Source organism: Mastigoproctus giganteus, chromosome 10, assembly GCF_048544385.1.
Source record: "Mastigoproctus giganteus isolate SK-2022 chromosome 10, ASM4854438v1, whole genome shotgun sequence".
Taxonomy (NCBI): domain Eukaryota; kingdom Metazoa; phylum Arthropoda; class Arachnida; order Uropygi; family Thelyphonidae; genus Mastigoproctus; species Mastigoproctus giganteus.
The window spans coordinates 13,851,453-13,864,220 of record NC_143584.1 but is presented as its reverse complement, the minus strand read 5'-3'; the positions used below and the strand labels follow the sequence as shown (position 1 = coordinate 13,864,220).

Genomic DNA, 12,768 nt, shown 5'->3' with positions numbered 1-12,768 from the left:
AATTATAACTTCCACATATTTTATTTATTATTCACTGATTGAAAAAGATCTTATATTAAAACCAATAGAATTTCTCGTTTTACACCATTATGTACAACAAGTATCAGGGGGTGGGGGGGGTGGAGCTACCTAACTTCTGTTTTCTTTTTTAAATATTTGACATTTTTTGTGATGTTTAATATATTCACTGTGTGGTTTTATCACTAGAAAAATCAAGTTTTTGCTTTTATTTAAAGTGTTCAATTAATCGTAATATTTTTTTAAATTGAAATTTAAATTTTTGTTAAAGTGTAATTGAAATATGTTACAGAATATTAAGAAATATCAATGGTATGGTCAAAGAGGATTCGGATCATCCTTGACCATGTATGTTCTTTTCTGTTCTGTTCTTTCATGTACACTATATGTTCTAAACAATTCCAGGTCATAAATTCAAATTATTGGTCTTGAGGTTTAGATTACATTTTAGGAAGTCTTCATTTAGCCAGCGAGTTGTTGATCGCTGGAACAGGTTGCCCTCGTAGGTTGTTGAGGCTGGCAGTTTGAATAAATTCACATCCCTGCTCACCTGTGTGAGTAGGGATGAATATAATTTGTGTTTTCTGTGTATCTACTTGGTTGTTTTTGTTTTTTGACCATTCAGCAAAGGCCTATCGCTTCCATGCACTATATGGAGAATACTATCCCAATTACAATTACAACGAATGAATATAAAATATTTAAAAGACTTGAAGAGAAATTTATATTAAAAATTCTATATTAAATGAAATAAATTTAGGCAACCTAAGTCCCTAAGACAAGATTCGTCCACGACTTTTAATAACACATTTTTAATTCATTATGGAGTCATCGATACAATTCATTATCAATTTGAAATTTCCAATGAAGATTCGTCATAAACTCAATTATTGCAACACTAAAATAGTCTTCGCTGTTCAAAATATTCTGTCCATTCTTATAACGAATGGCAAACTTAACAATCCACTGATAATGACCTTTTCTGATTACTTCATAATAACGTATTGTTAATTGGACAAGTCCATTAAACTACTTGCAGCATCAGAAAAATTGGCGTACGTTTTAGCTAGTTGGATTAGACATTCAAGTTTACGAAAACAATTTCAGGTCTTCAACTTTAAAGCATCACCCCGTCTACGAGATATCTCCAGAGACGATTCTTCTTAATCCAAGAGGAACTGCACCGTGGAAAGTCGGTAATCAAAGGAAATATCCTAGGATGGAAGTTACCTCTGATGAGATGTCGGTTTGTTCGAAAACAGCAAAGACTGCAAAGTAATATTACAACCATCTACCGATCCGATGATATTTATTCAACTGGGACGTGATTGTATTATCTCCCCGATAGATAAAACCGATTTTAAGATAGTTTAATTTATATTCATTAGTGTCAGTTAGTCAGATATTTAGCTATTAACAAATAATTTAAAATAGCTAGGACCTTTTAGAAACTATATATTATGATAGTTAGAACCTTTTTCGTAATATTAGTTGGTAATTACGCTTTTTCTTCTTTTTTGTTTAGGAAGTATAAATGTGGTGAGCGATGGATGTGTTGGATTCCAACTGAGCAGCAGCCTGCTGTACGGATGATGCCCGTTAGGAGGATGGAGGGAACGTTCATTATTCGCACACGGGGTGTTGCGTAGTGGAAACCCAACGTGTCCATCAAAGGAGCTCATCGGGGGAGTGTAGTTAAGACCCGAAACCGAAAAACTTGCGTTGTAAGAATGGGATGGAGGGTGGGCTTATTCAAGACGGACGAACTGGATCCCGATGATGGGGTGGGGGCACCAGTACCGCAGACGTTTGTCCGTTAGGAGGGGGAGGTATACGGTGCACTCATCTGATTGGCCTGATGTCCTTCCGTAAGGGCAATCCCGTCTAAGGATCCAGTTCACTAATTACGGAATGTTTTCTCCCTTTAGGCATAAGCTGATTGACGGATTTCCAAACTGACTTTTCGCATGAGAACCGCTTCGTCCAGGATGCTTCCTTGAATCGCAGAAAATGACAACTAAGGAATCTGCTGAAGTGAAGCTGGAAGGAGGCCAATGACGTACAGTTTCTGTTGATTTTTATTATTGAGTATTTATGTACCATTGATCTACTGTACTTGCAATTCGCAATGTAAATTTCTCGTTGCTAATAAAATTGTTTGTTTTTTTCATTACGAAATTCTGTTTTCTAAAATTTCTGAAGGAGAATTGTCTCCTTTCACACCGATATGCACTTTACAATCTACTGATGCTGGAAAGGAGGGTGTAAATAAATAACAGAAACTTACTATTGATGAATCGCATATCACACATTCAAAACTTTCCACCAAGATTAAAGAACTTGTTATGATGCGTGCCAAAGTGTTCCCTGATACTGCTACTGTTACTGTAATGAGCGTAACCAAAATAATACTGGTTATCCAATTTGAATACGAAAATATTTTCTTATTTTAAAATAGTGTTGCTTGAAATTACGCCAAGTATACTTTTTAAGGAATTGTTGTAGTTGTAGGATTTTAGAAGTATCAGCATCAGAGGCCATATTGCTCAATATATTCTGTCTGTAAATTGCGTGTACTCTGTGGTAAATTTTTTAGAAAAACCAGAGTTTCCGGGATAGGAAACCAAGCTACCTATGCCTGAGAACGACTAACACAGCCACGTTGTTAAAACAATCCACGTTATGTCATGATATTGGTCAGTGTTATGCTTGCGCAAATCTCAATATTAGTTGCCGAACTGTTGATATTGGTAAGATGTTGTACGGGTATATTTCCAGCATGAGTAGATTGTAAAGTGCATATTCAAGACGGGCTTATTGAAGACGGACGAACTGGATCCCGATGATGGGGTGGGGGCACCAACTCTTTAATTTATGAATCCGGAGGAAACATGGTTCTCTCTCTCTCCTCTCTAAGTATGCCCACAGAAGCTCAATACTCTTTGTCTGATGATAGCGTAGATCATGGGAGATGCTTAGCGCTAGTTTTATCATCCGTAAACCACGATTTACCACATCTAGCCTGGTGTATTGAAGAATTATCATCTTAAAGCTTGGTATTGTTTATTGAGAAACAATGTTTGCATAATGGTTGACAATTTTCACTCAGAATATGATTGTAATCAGTGGCAGTAATTCGCTCGTACGGCATGATGATAGGATAGAAGCAATTGCAATATATTGCTGCCCAGGCCTTTGATGATATCGCCTTCCTTTTTTTCACAATTGGCACAAGAGAGGATGATGCGATTTCTTTTGGTATTCTTCAAACATAAATTTTACGCGATGTAGAAAAAATTGTGAATGATAATTGCTCTGAAAGTACGATATCTTTGCAATCATCTTGTACAGCTGTTTGCTTCGTCATTTCAGATACAGCTGCTGTAAATTCATCAAATAATTCAACAGTTTTAGGCACTGATGCCCGTGCCAAATGTTCACCCAAAATTGGATCCCTTTGGAATTCAGACAACTTGTGCTAATTTTAGGGGCCGGTTTTCTGAATGATGACGTGCCAAATGTTCACCCAAAATTGGATCCCTTTGGAATTCAGACAACTTGTGCTAATTTTAGGGGCCGGTTTTCTGAATGATGAAAGTTTGAATTTTAGGAAATCGTGCTATAATTATTAAAAGAACGTGCCTCTGATGTCCCTCAAAATTTTTAGTTTGAAAACGTCTGTGTTTACTAAAGGGTGAGACAAATGCTCTTCATTTTTCTTTGATATAAACCAGCTTCCTTGAACCAGTTCCTGCTATTCACATATTTATGGGAAAACAAAATTTGCTTTCCAAACAGCAAAACTTTAATGTTTATGATAATGCCCATTTTTGTGAAAGAGAGTTAATATGTGCTGAAATGATCTAACCCGAGGAAGTCTGCATCTGAGAATATATTTTTTTAATTTTCTCCATTATATTCGGATTAGATTTGCCGGAATAGAAAAAAATATTCGTGGGAAAAATATCCGAGAAAAGAATTAATTTTCTTTTGAAATCAAAAAACGAAACCGGCCCCAGGTTTTAATTTCAGTATTTCGTAGTTAAGAAAAAAAACAAATTAAATATACAACTGCATGTGCAATTATTTAAATCTTTCTTTCAAACGTGCAAGGAAGAAAAATGCTTTTTATACGCAATATCATTTTCAACTAAATAATCGACCAATTTCTTTGGTGCTTCAGTTTTGTGTTGAATTCCCCCCGAAATCAAAGGGGAATCAGTTTTTGCTAATTTCATGGGGAATTTAAAAACACAAATCATTTCTTGCCTTTTCAAATTTATAATATATAATAATATTGATCATTTCTGAAATTATGTGAAATTTTCTAGAAAATATCATCTCTACAATTTCTTTTTGAATCAATATTTCAAGAAGATGAGATATATTCATCGTCCCTATGCTCTTAATGCATACGTCACTCATTTATTTTTTCACAGGTTGAGTGATTATGCATAGCTTCTAGTGAAGAAAAAGAAAATGAGATATTTCTTGCTCCTCAGATATTTTTTTCTAATTTAGCTAAACAGCAGTGCTGAGAATTAAAAAAAACCTTTAATAACACATGGATATGTTACAAACAACTCTGTATATTTATGAATACTTCAATAAGAGATAATGAGAAAACAAAATAGGAAATATTATTTAACATTTGCATGCTAATACTCGGTTCACAAAATCCATATTACTGACAATAATTACACTTAAATATCCAAATCATGCAAATTATATTCAAACGTTTAAGTATTATGAAGATCTTATTCATCTTTGGTTTCTTGTCGCATGCGTATCAATCACATCATTTAATAATTTTCCCAATAACTCATTCGGGCCTCGAATGCTGATCTTTATGCAACGTTGCAATGTCAAAATAAAAACTCATATTTTTGCTGAATGGGAATTTTACTCCGCGGGAGGTGTAACTTATTCCCAGTCACCTCATTGGATTCAATACTGTGATTGCTAAAGAATTTTTCGTTGAAATATTTGTTAGTTCAAGTGGTTATGTACAGTATTTAGGGGGGAAAATAGTCGAATATTTTTTATGGGGTTGAGATTTGCCTCCTCTTTCCTCTAACCAAACATAAATGTTGTTTTTTTCTCTTTCTTCACTCCTTTGATGAATATTTGAAACATTTTTTTGAAAGGAATTAATTTTAAGAGATATTCTCTCTTAAAACGACATATATTAAAGAATTACGATGTTCCTGTAGATTAAAAATGATTTCTTTTTCATTTCGTCACACAGGATTATCACAAACATTAAAAAAAATTTTAAAGAATGAAAATAATGTAATTATTTAAAAATTTTGAAGACCAGTAAAATACTTCATCTTAATTAAAGGATAATGGTTGTATAATACATTATCAAATGTATTTTACAACTATTAAAATAACACAAACCTGTTATATTAAGGTGGGATAATCGCTATATAATACATCACGAAAACGATTTTTGAGTCAACGGACCTTCTAATCAGAAAGGTTCCATTTCAGTGCCCTGTTCGTGAGATTGCCCATGAATACAAAACTGATCTTTGCTTCCAGAGTGCTGCCATCGGTGCTCTGCAAGAAGCCAGCGAAACTTAGTGGGATTGTTCGAAGACACCAATGTGTGTGCAATCCACAGCAAGAGGGTAACCACCATGACTAAAGATATGCAGCTAGCTAGAGGATTCGAGGAGAACATGCTTAAATGAAAACAAAAATGGGCCTTTTCAGGACCACCATATCGTGATAAAGGGATTACCTGAACGTACGTTTCTAAATAACATTTCTACATTTATTTTCTATTCTGTTCTTTCCTTCTTACTCTATTTGATCATACCATTGATATTTCTTAATAGTTAATAATATATTTAAATTGCAAAAACAGCAAAAACTAGTTTTTTTAATGAAGAAACCGCCCAGTGAATATATTAAATACATTGAAAAAATGTCAAATATGACATTTTGAGAGTAAGAATGAAATATTTGACAAAAATTGTCAAACGTAGTCTGTATAAACTCGCGATCATCACACGCTTACTTTAGTTAAACATAATTGCATAAAACGCGAATTTTTATATAAAATCTTTCTTAATGAGTGATAATAAATAAAAGTATGTGGAAGTTATAATTCTGGATTTCGATATAAGAAAACTTTCAAATAAATCTTCAAAACGTTTGCAATATTGATGACGTTATTCTTATTAGTATTACTAGAAAGAAAGTTTATACACCATCAGAAAAAAAAATAACATTTTACCTATCCGTTCCCTCCATTGCATTTATTCCAAATATCCATTTCCACAACAACACATCGGTTTGCTCTGCAGTCAACCACCCGTTGACTGTAAGCAAACTTCCGCACATCGGTTGTGCAACCATCCTTTCTCAGTTTGAATTTATGACAAACTTATGTTGTATTTTTGTCAAACGCGTAGTCTGACCAAGAGAAAGAATCCCATTATCATTGAGTTTGCTTAAACACCTCAATCAGATCTCCTAGCAGTTGTCTAATAATTTCGTTATGTGACATTGAGCGTTTGTCACAAAAGCACATGCATACAATCCACATTAGAATTAAATTCGACCCCGAACAGATAGAAACAAACAAAGATAAACCTTTTCAATGTATTTTATTCCCAAAATGAGAGAGTGCAGAGCATGGCAAGCTCATCGGACACACCGAACTGAGCATCGGGTAAAATTGTTTTATCTTTTTAAAGAGATGACAGTTTCTTTTCTCTCAGTGACAATTTTTATGTTCTGCAAAAGTACATCGTTTCTTTGGAGAAATACATACACATGTCATGGTTCCACGCTCCGATTCAGCAAACTTCAGCAAGATTTCAGATTTTTTCATGTTAAAATGGAAAACAGAAGTAATCTGTTGTTTGAATGTACAAAGAAAGTTGGTACCCATGTGGAAATTTTAACATTTTTCTTATTAAATTCTCGAAGTTTACCAAAAAATGTGAAAAAGTCATCGGATGTAAAAATTTTAATTTGAAGGGTTTTCATTATGTTGCAAGCAGTAGATGTGCAGTTAGTGTAAGGACACCAAGGAAATCTCCTGGGGAAGGTGGAAAGTGTCATTTCCATGGAGAGACTAAAAGTTCATCATCCTCTCTTTCTTTCACCTTATATGCAGCAGAGAACTTCCACTATAACAAGAGTTTTGTATGTGTTTCTGGAAACATTAGTACATGGACTATCTTGCAACTCTGGTATACCCATTATTTTGCAAAGGCAGTCTGGCAAGTAAAAAACAGTTTTCGTAAATTGCATGGTGAAAAGTAAATTCCTTTCCAATCATCTAAAAAGTTGTACGATGTAGCTACATTGAAACCCAACGGAACGCTCGTTGTCACAAAGGGCATTCCAAATTCTTCTTTTTTACACATGGTTGTTAAAACATTATGAACTACCTTGAAACTCATTGTAAAAAGAAATGTCCTCGAATGGCAGCTGTGCTTTAATCCAACAAAGTGTAAGGTATTACACCTGGGAAACAGTAATCCCAAAATAACTTATTCACTTGGTGGAGTTCAACTAAACCCAGTACTGGAGGAAAGGGACTTGGGTGTTACGATACGGTCAGACATGAAATTCTCTGAGCATTGTAAACAGGTTGCAAGGAAGGCCCAAGGTGTCCTATCGATGATCTATCGAACTTTTGCAAGTAGAGATAGGGACGTGATAATCCCATTATATAAGGCCTATGTTAGACCACACTTGGAATACTGTGTTCAAGTATGGAGACCGCACCTAAAGAAAGACATCGAGCTTCTTGAAAGGGTGCAAAGAAGGGTAACTCGCCTGGTGAGATCGGCAAAAGGGCGTCCGTATGAAGAAAGACTTCGAATATGTGGGTTGCAGAGTTTGGAAACTAGACACCTTAGGGGAGATTTGATTGAGGTGTTTAAGGCTCTGAGAGGCATCAGTAAAATGAATGAGGACAAAATTTTCAAGATTATAAATGATGCTAGAACTAGGGGACATAAATTCAAGTTACGGGGGGAAATGTTTAGATTGGACTGCAGGAAGTTCTATTTTAGCCAGCGAGTTATAAATTACTGGAATAAGTTGCCTTCATGGGTGGTAGAGGCCGACAGTTTGGGGAAATTCAAAGGTCATCTGGATAGTGCCTTCGGGTAAGGGAAGCGCATAGGATGATAGGATTAATTTCCTTTTTATTTAATTTTTAATTTCATTTTATTATTTTTATTTATTTATTAATTATTATTATTTATTTATTTATTTATTTAATTTTTGTTTTTATCATTGTTTTGTTCGGATTTTTTTTTTTTTTTTTTTTGGCTGGTGCAGCATAAGCCATAGGCTTTCTTGCACCATACGGCCGTTACTAATACTAATACTAATACTACTAATATGAGGATGAAAATGGGTTCGGTAATTTATAAATTCTTAGAAATACGGATTTAAAGGATATAAAAAGTATTTTAAACGATAAAATGAATTGCTCGACAAAAGAAACCAAATAAAGAATTCGAAGTAAAGAATTTGTTTTCCTCTTAAATACGTTAACAGTAGAAAATGAGTCAAGGAATTAGTTTATATTGCGTCAGCGAAAGAAAAAAACCAATGCACTTGTCCATCCCTTCTAAAATTTAACTAATCCTTCAAAATAACACAAAAGCCCAGGCATTTTTGTCAATTAAAAAGCACATCAACCCCTAAAATGAACACGACATGCAGATCAATACGGATCCAATCGTTACCCACTGGGAAAATTTCCACGCCTTCATCTCAAATACACCTTTTCGCATTGAAAAAGTAAAATCTATAGACTAATTCGGTAACTTGCAGAATAAAATAAATAATTTTATTATCAGAATTAAAAACATAAACGTATTGTATAATAGGATTGCATAAAATATGTAAATATTTTTAATAATATATAACTATTGTATAAAAATATAATCCATTCAGAGTAATTATGCAATGTTTAGCAAAAATGACACATAATGTGTCATATTTCCAGTGCAACGTGGAAAACATTGGTTCTAGAGTACTTACTGGAACGTTGATTAGTTAATGGGCTGCAGGGCTATTAGCCAATCACTACTCACGGCATTCAATCTTCCCACCAAGATTTGGAAGAGTTGACTTGTTTATTGCGTATAAATAGATCTGAGTCGGCTACTTTCAGTTCACTTGGTTTTCAGAAGTTCCAGGACTGTTCCATCGTTATGGCTCGTACTAAGCAAACCGCACGTAAAACCACAGGAGAAAAGGCCCCGAGGAAGCAGATAGCCAGCAAGGCTGCCCCTTCTATGGGTGGTGTAAAGAAACCCCATCGTTACAGACCAGGAACCGTTGCTCTTCGAGAAATTCGTCGTTACCAGAAGTCAACGGACCTTCTAATCAGAAAGGTCCCATTTCAACGCCTCGTTCGTGAGATTGCCCAGCAATACAAAACTGATCTTCGCTTCCAGAGTGCTGCCATCGGTGCTCTACAAGAAGCCAGCGAAGCTTACTTAGTGGGGTTGTTCGAAGACACCAATTTGTGTGCAATCCATGCCAAGAGGGTAACCATCATGACTAAAGATATGCAGCTAGCTAGACGAATTCGAGGAGAACGTGCTTAAATTCAAGCAAAAACGGCCCTTTTCAGGGCCACCATATTCTGATAGAGGGATTACATGAACGTACGTTTCTAAATAACATTTATTTTCTATTCTGTTCTTTCCTTCTTACTCTATTTGATCATACCATTGTTATTTCTAAATATTTTATAACTTATTTCAATTAGAGTATAAATTTAAGTTCAATTTATAAAAAAAATTAAAACTAATTGAATACTTTAAAAGATTTTGCCAAGGGAATTTTGAGAGGTCTTTTTTAACCATTGAATAATAAATAAAAATATATTGAAATTATGAATTTGGACGTAAGAAAACTTCCTCAAAATCATAAGTGTATTTTATTAGTTTTACCTGTGGCAAAATGATGCCAACAGTATTACCAATAAATAATAATATAAATTATGGAAGTAAAATCTTTCATGCATCATTTGCATATACAGCGTCAGCCAAAAATAAATAATAATTTCACGTATACAATCGCTCCAAACGTTTGTCTAGTTCTTCCTGGAATTTATTCAAAATATCTATTCCCACAAGAACAGATGGAAGTTGAGCAATCGCCCACCATTCCGATGAATGCACTTCTGTTCTGTAACCATCCTTCTTCGGTTTGAATTTATGACCCCTCATATGCATAATGCTTGAAGTGTTTTTTTTTATTTATGCACAATTTTTCGTTATATCACTAGCAGTAATGTTGAAATCATGGATGTGATTACATCTTGAAAGATACAGCAGAAGTACAAAAGCACACAGTGGTCTACGATGTGGCAACATTCAATCCGAACAGAATGCTCTTTGATTATGGACAGATGTACTAAAAAATTGACTTTTCCCGAGGTACAGGTGATTATAAAATTTTTTGTTATCACCAGTTTTTTCTTAATTCCAATAAAGTTCGGGGCTATACATAATGCATAAATGAACAACGAGGTTTACCAGTCAGACGCCACTTTTTATTGAGGATGTGCGAAATTTGTATTTTTGAAAATTAAAGCAGCTGGTTAGTAAGAATTGATTTGGCAGCAACAGATGGATGAGTAACTTTCTGGACTGCAACGTCTTGTAGCATGGGTAAACAAAACAACACACCATAAAAGCAGAACCGTAAATTCTCAAGCTAAGAAAATTTAAAGGAACATAACTGCTGTAAGTGAAGCGTTCAAATTTTTTTTTTTTTTTTTTTTGATTCTCCACTTCACAATATACGCATAACTTGATTTTCTCACTTAGGGGACAAACCCACGGCCCAGGTATGTTTCGCAGTTTGTAGAATTTCAGTCCTCACCACATGGAAAGGACCTGAGTTCGAGCTCATTCAGTGAAGTGAGGAATGAGCCTTTTTCACAACGTGGCTTAGTTGGTCGGGTCAGGTAGCAGGATTTTTCGTCCAGAAGGAGACAATCGACCACACAACACACGCAATTTACATACAGGAGCAATATGGACTTAGTGGCTAATCCTCATAAAAACCCAACACAAAAAACAATTTAAAATGTTAACGTCTTCCTAATCGACAAAAGAGGAGTGAAAGATGTGATGAGCAACTACTGATTAGTGAATTTGACTCCAATGATGGGTAAGTAGTCCTGTAAACAAAATGATTTCGCTGCGGAATAGCTCTTGAAACAGATCCACCTATACTCAAAGCATTCATATGAGCTAAATGTGAGGGCCAGGGTAGAACCATCCTGGCACCCTTGTGTTGCATTGTCATCCATAAATTGTCCCTCACCATTAGAATAAACGTGTAACACTGCAGGTTGCAGTAGAGCTGATACAAAATTTAAGTGTCGATGGACCTATTCCCTGCCATCAAAACATACCCCATACAACGATACTAATTACAGATGCATGTGCTGTTTTAAGAAGGCAAGCAGGTTCCATTACTTCGTTAGGTTCTCGCCACATTCTCTGACTACCATCAGTGCAAAACAAAGTGTATCCTGATTAGTGTGACCACGCGATTTTCTTCCACTGTCCACTCAGAACGTTCTCGCCACCACTGCAAGCGGATTTTTCTGTTTTTCTCTGAAACCAGTGGATTTCGAATAGGCAGGCTACCACCAATATGCAATTTTTGTGTTTAGGCCAGAAAGTAAGTCCGACAAATGGAAAATTACACGAAGATGATCTAAATGTAGAAACGTTACATTCAAAACAATTTTAGTACTCCGAATAAACGAACTGAAGGTGGATTGTTCTCTGCCTATTTATTAGAAAGCGCCTTTTAAATGAATCGAAATCTGGTGCTAGTTGATTGGGTATTTCATTCCTAAGTAACTGGGATTACAAAGAATAAGAAACACAGACTAATGTCGTGATGTCGAAAAGCTACTCTCATGGAAATTTAAGCCAGCCACTGAATCATTTCTGTTTTAATTTCTCGTTTTCCAATTTCCATGAATTATCAAATTTCAAAACAAGTTATTGACACGAAGGGTAACAAATATTAAAAACTTGGAAGCTTTATTATTTAGATATCACAAATTTTGATGACGTTCATGAAAAGGTTTATTGGCTGACACTTATAATTAGAAGTAAAGAGGTTAACAAAGTTGGCCATTGAAATCTCTTTATTGATACGCATCATTATTCTGCTTTGGAAATTCTGTTTGTGTTTTATTCCGGTTTGTAAGTGATCAATGCTCGTGTAGAGGATTTAATCATGGTATTAAGGAGTATTAAATAATTTCAATTAATCCTTATGGACCCCAACTAAGAAAACCATTGAGTTAGGCTGGATAATTTGCGAATAATATTTCAGAAAGTTAAAATAACGGTTAAACTTCCCTTTTCGTCATCGAATACCATCACACTGCTTATGGTAAGAAGAAATGTCTTCAATATGCTGAAGGAAATGCTTTTGGTTGGGTAAATTATGAACTCTAATAAAAGGATGATAAATTCGTAGAAATAGAGATTTAAAAGAAAGTTATTTTAGAGAAGAAAATGACTTCATGCAAATCGCATATTCAGAGTAGTTGAATTGATGAAATGGCCGAAAGAGCAGAAAGAATAAACACGTGGAAAAATGTGAATGAAAGTAAAAATTTCATTCACTTCATTCAAACGTTTCATGGTTTCATTGTAACAAGTTATAAAATCACTTCAAGAAAGGTAACCAACATTTTGTTTTTTCCCAGAAGGTGATGCA

The 12,768-nt window shown here is 34.9% G+C and overlaps 1 protein-coding gene across 1 annotated transcript; it reads left to right on the top strand.

Moving 5' to 3' along the window:
- The first annotated feature begins 9,215 nt into the window (after positions 1-9,215).
- Positions 9,216-9,614, top strand: LOC150078762 (histone H3.3 type 2-like). Its single transcript, XM_090383608.1, has one exon. It carries the CDS (start codon positions 9,216-9,218, stop codon positions 9,612-9,614), a length of 399 nt encoding a protein of 132 aa, XP_090239734.1.
- Positions 9,615-12,768: the final 3,154 nt, after the last annotated feature.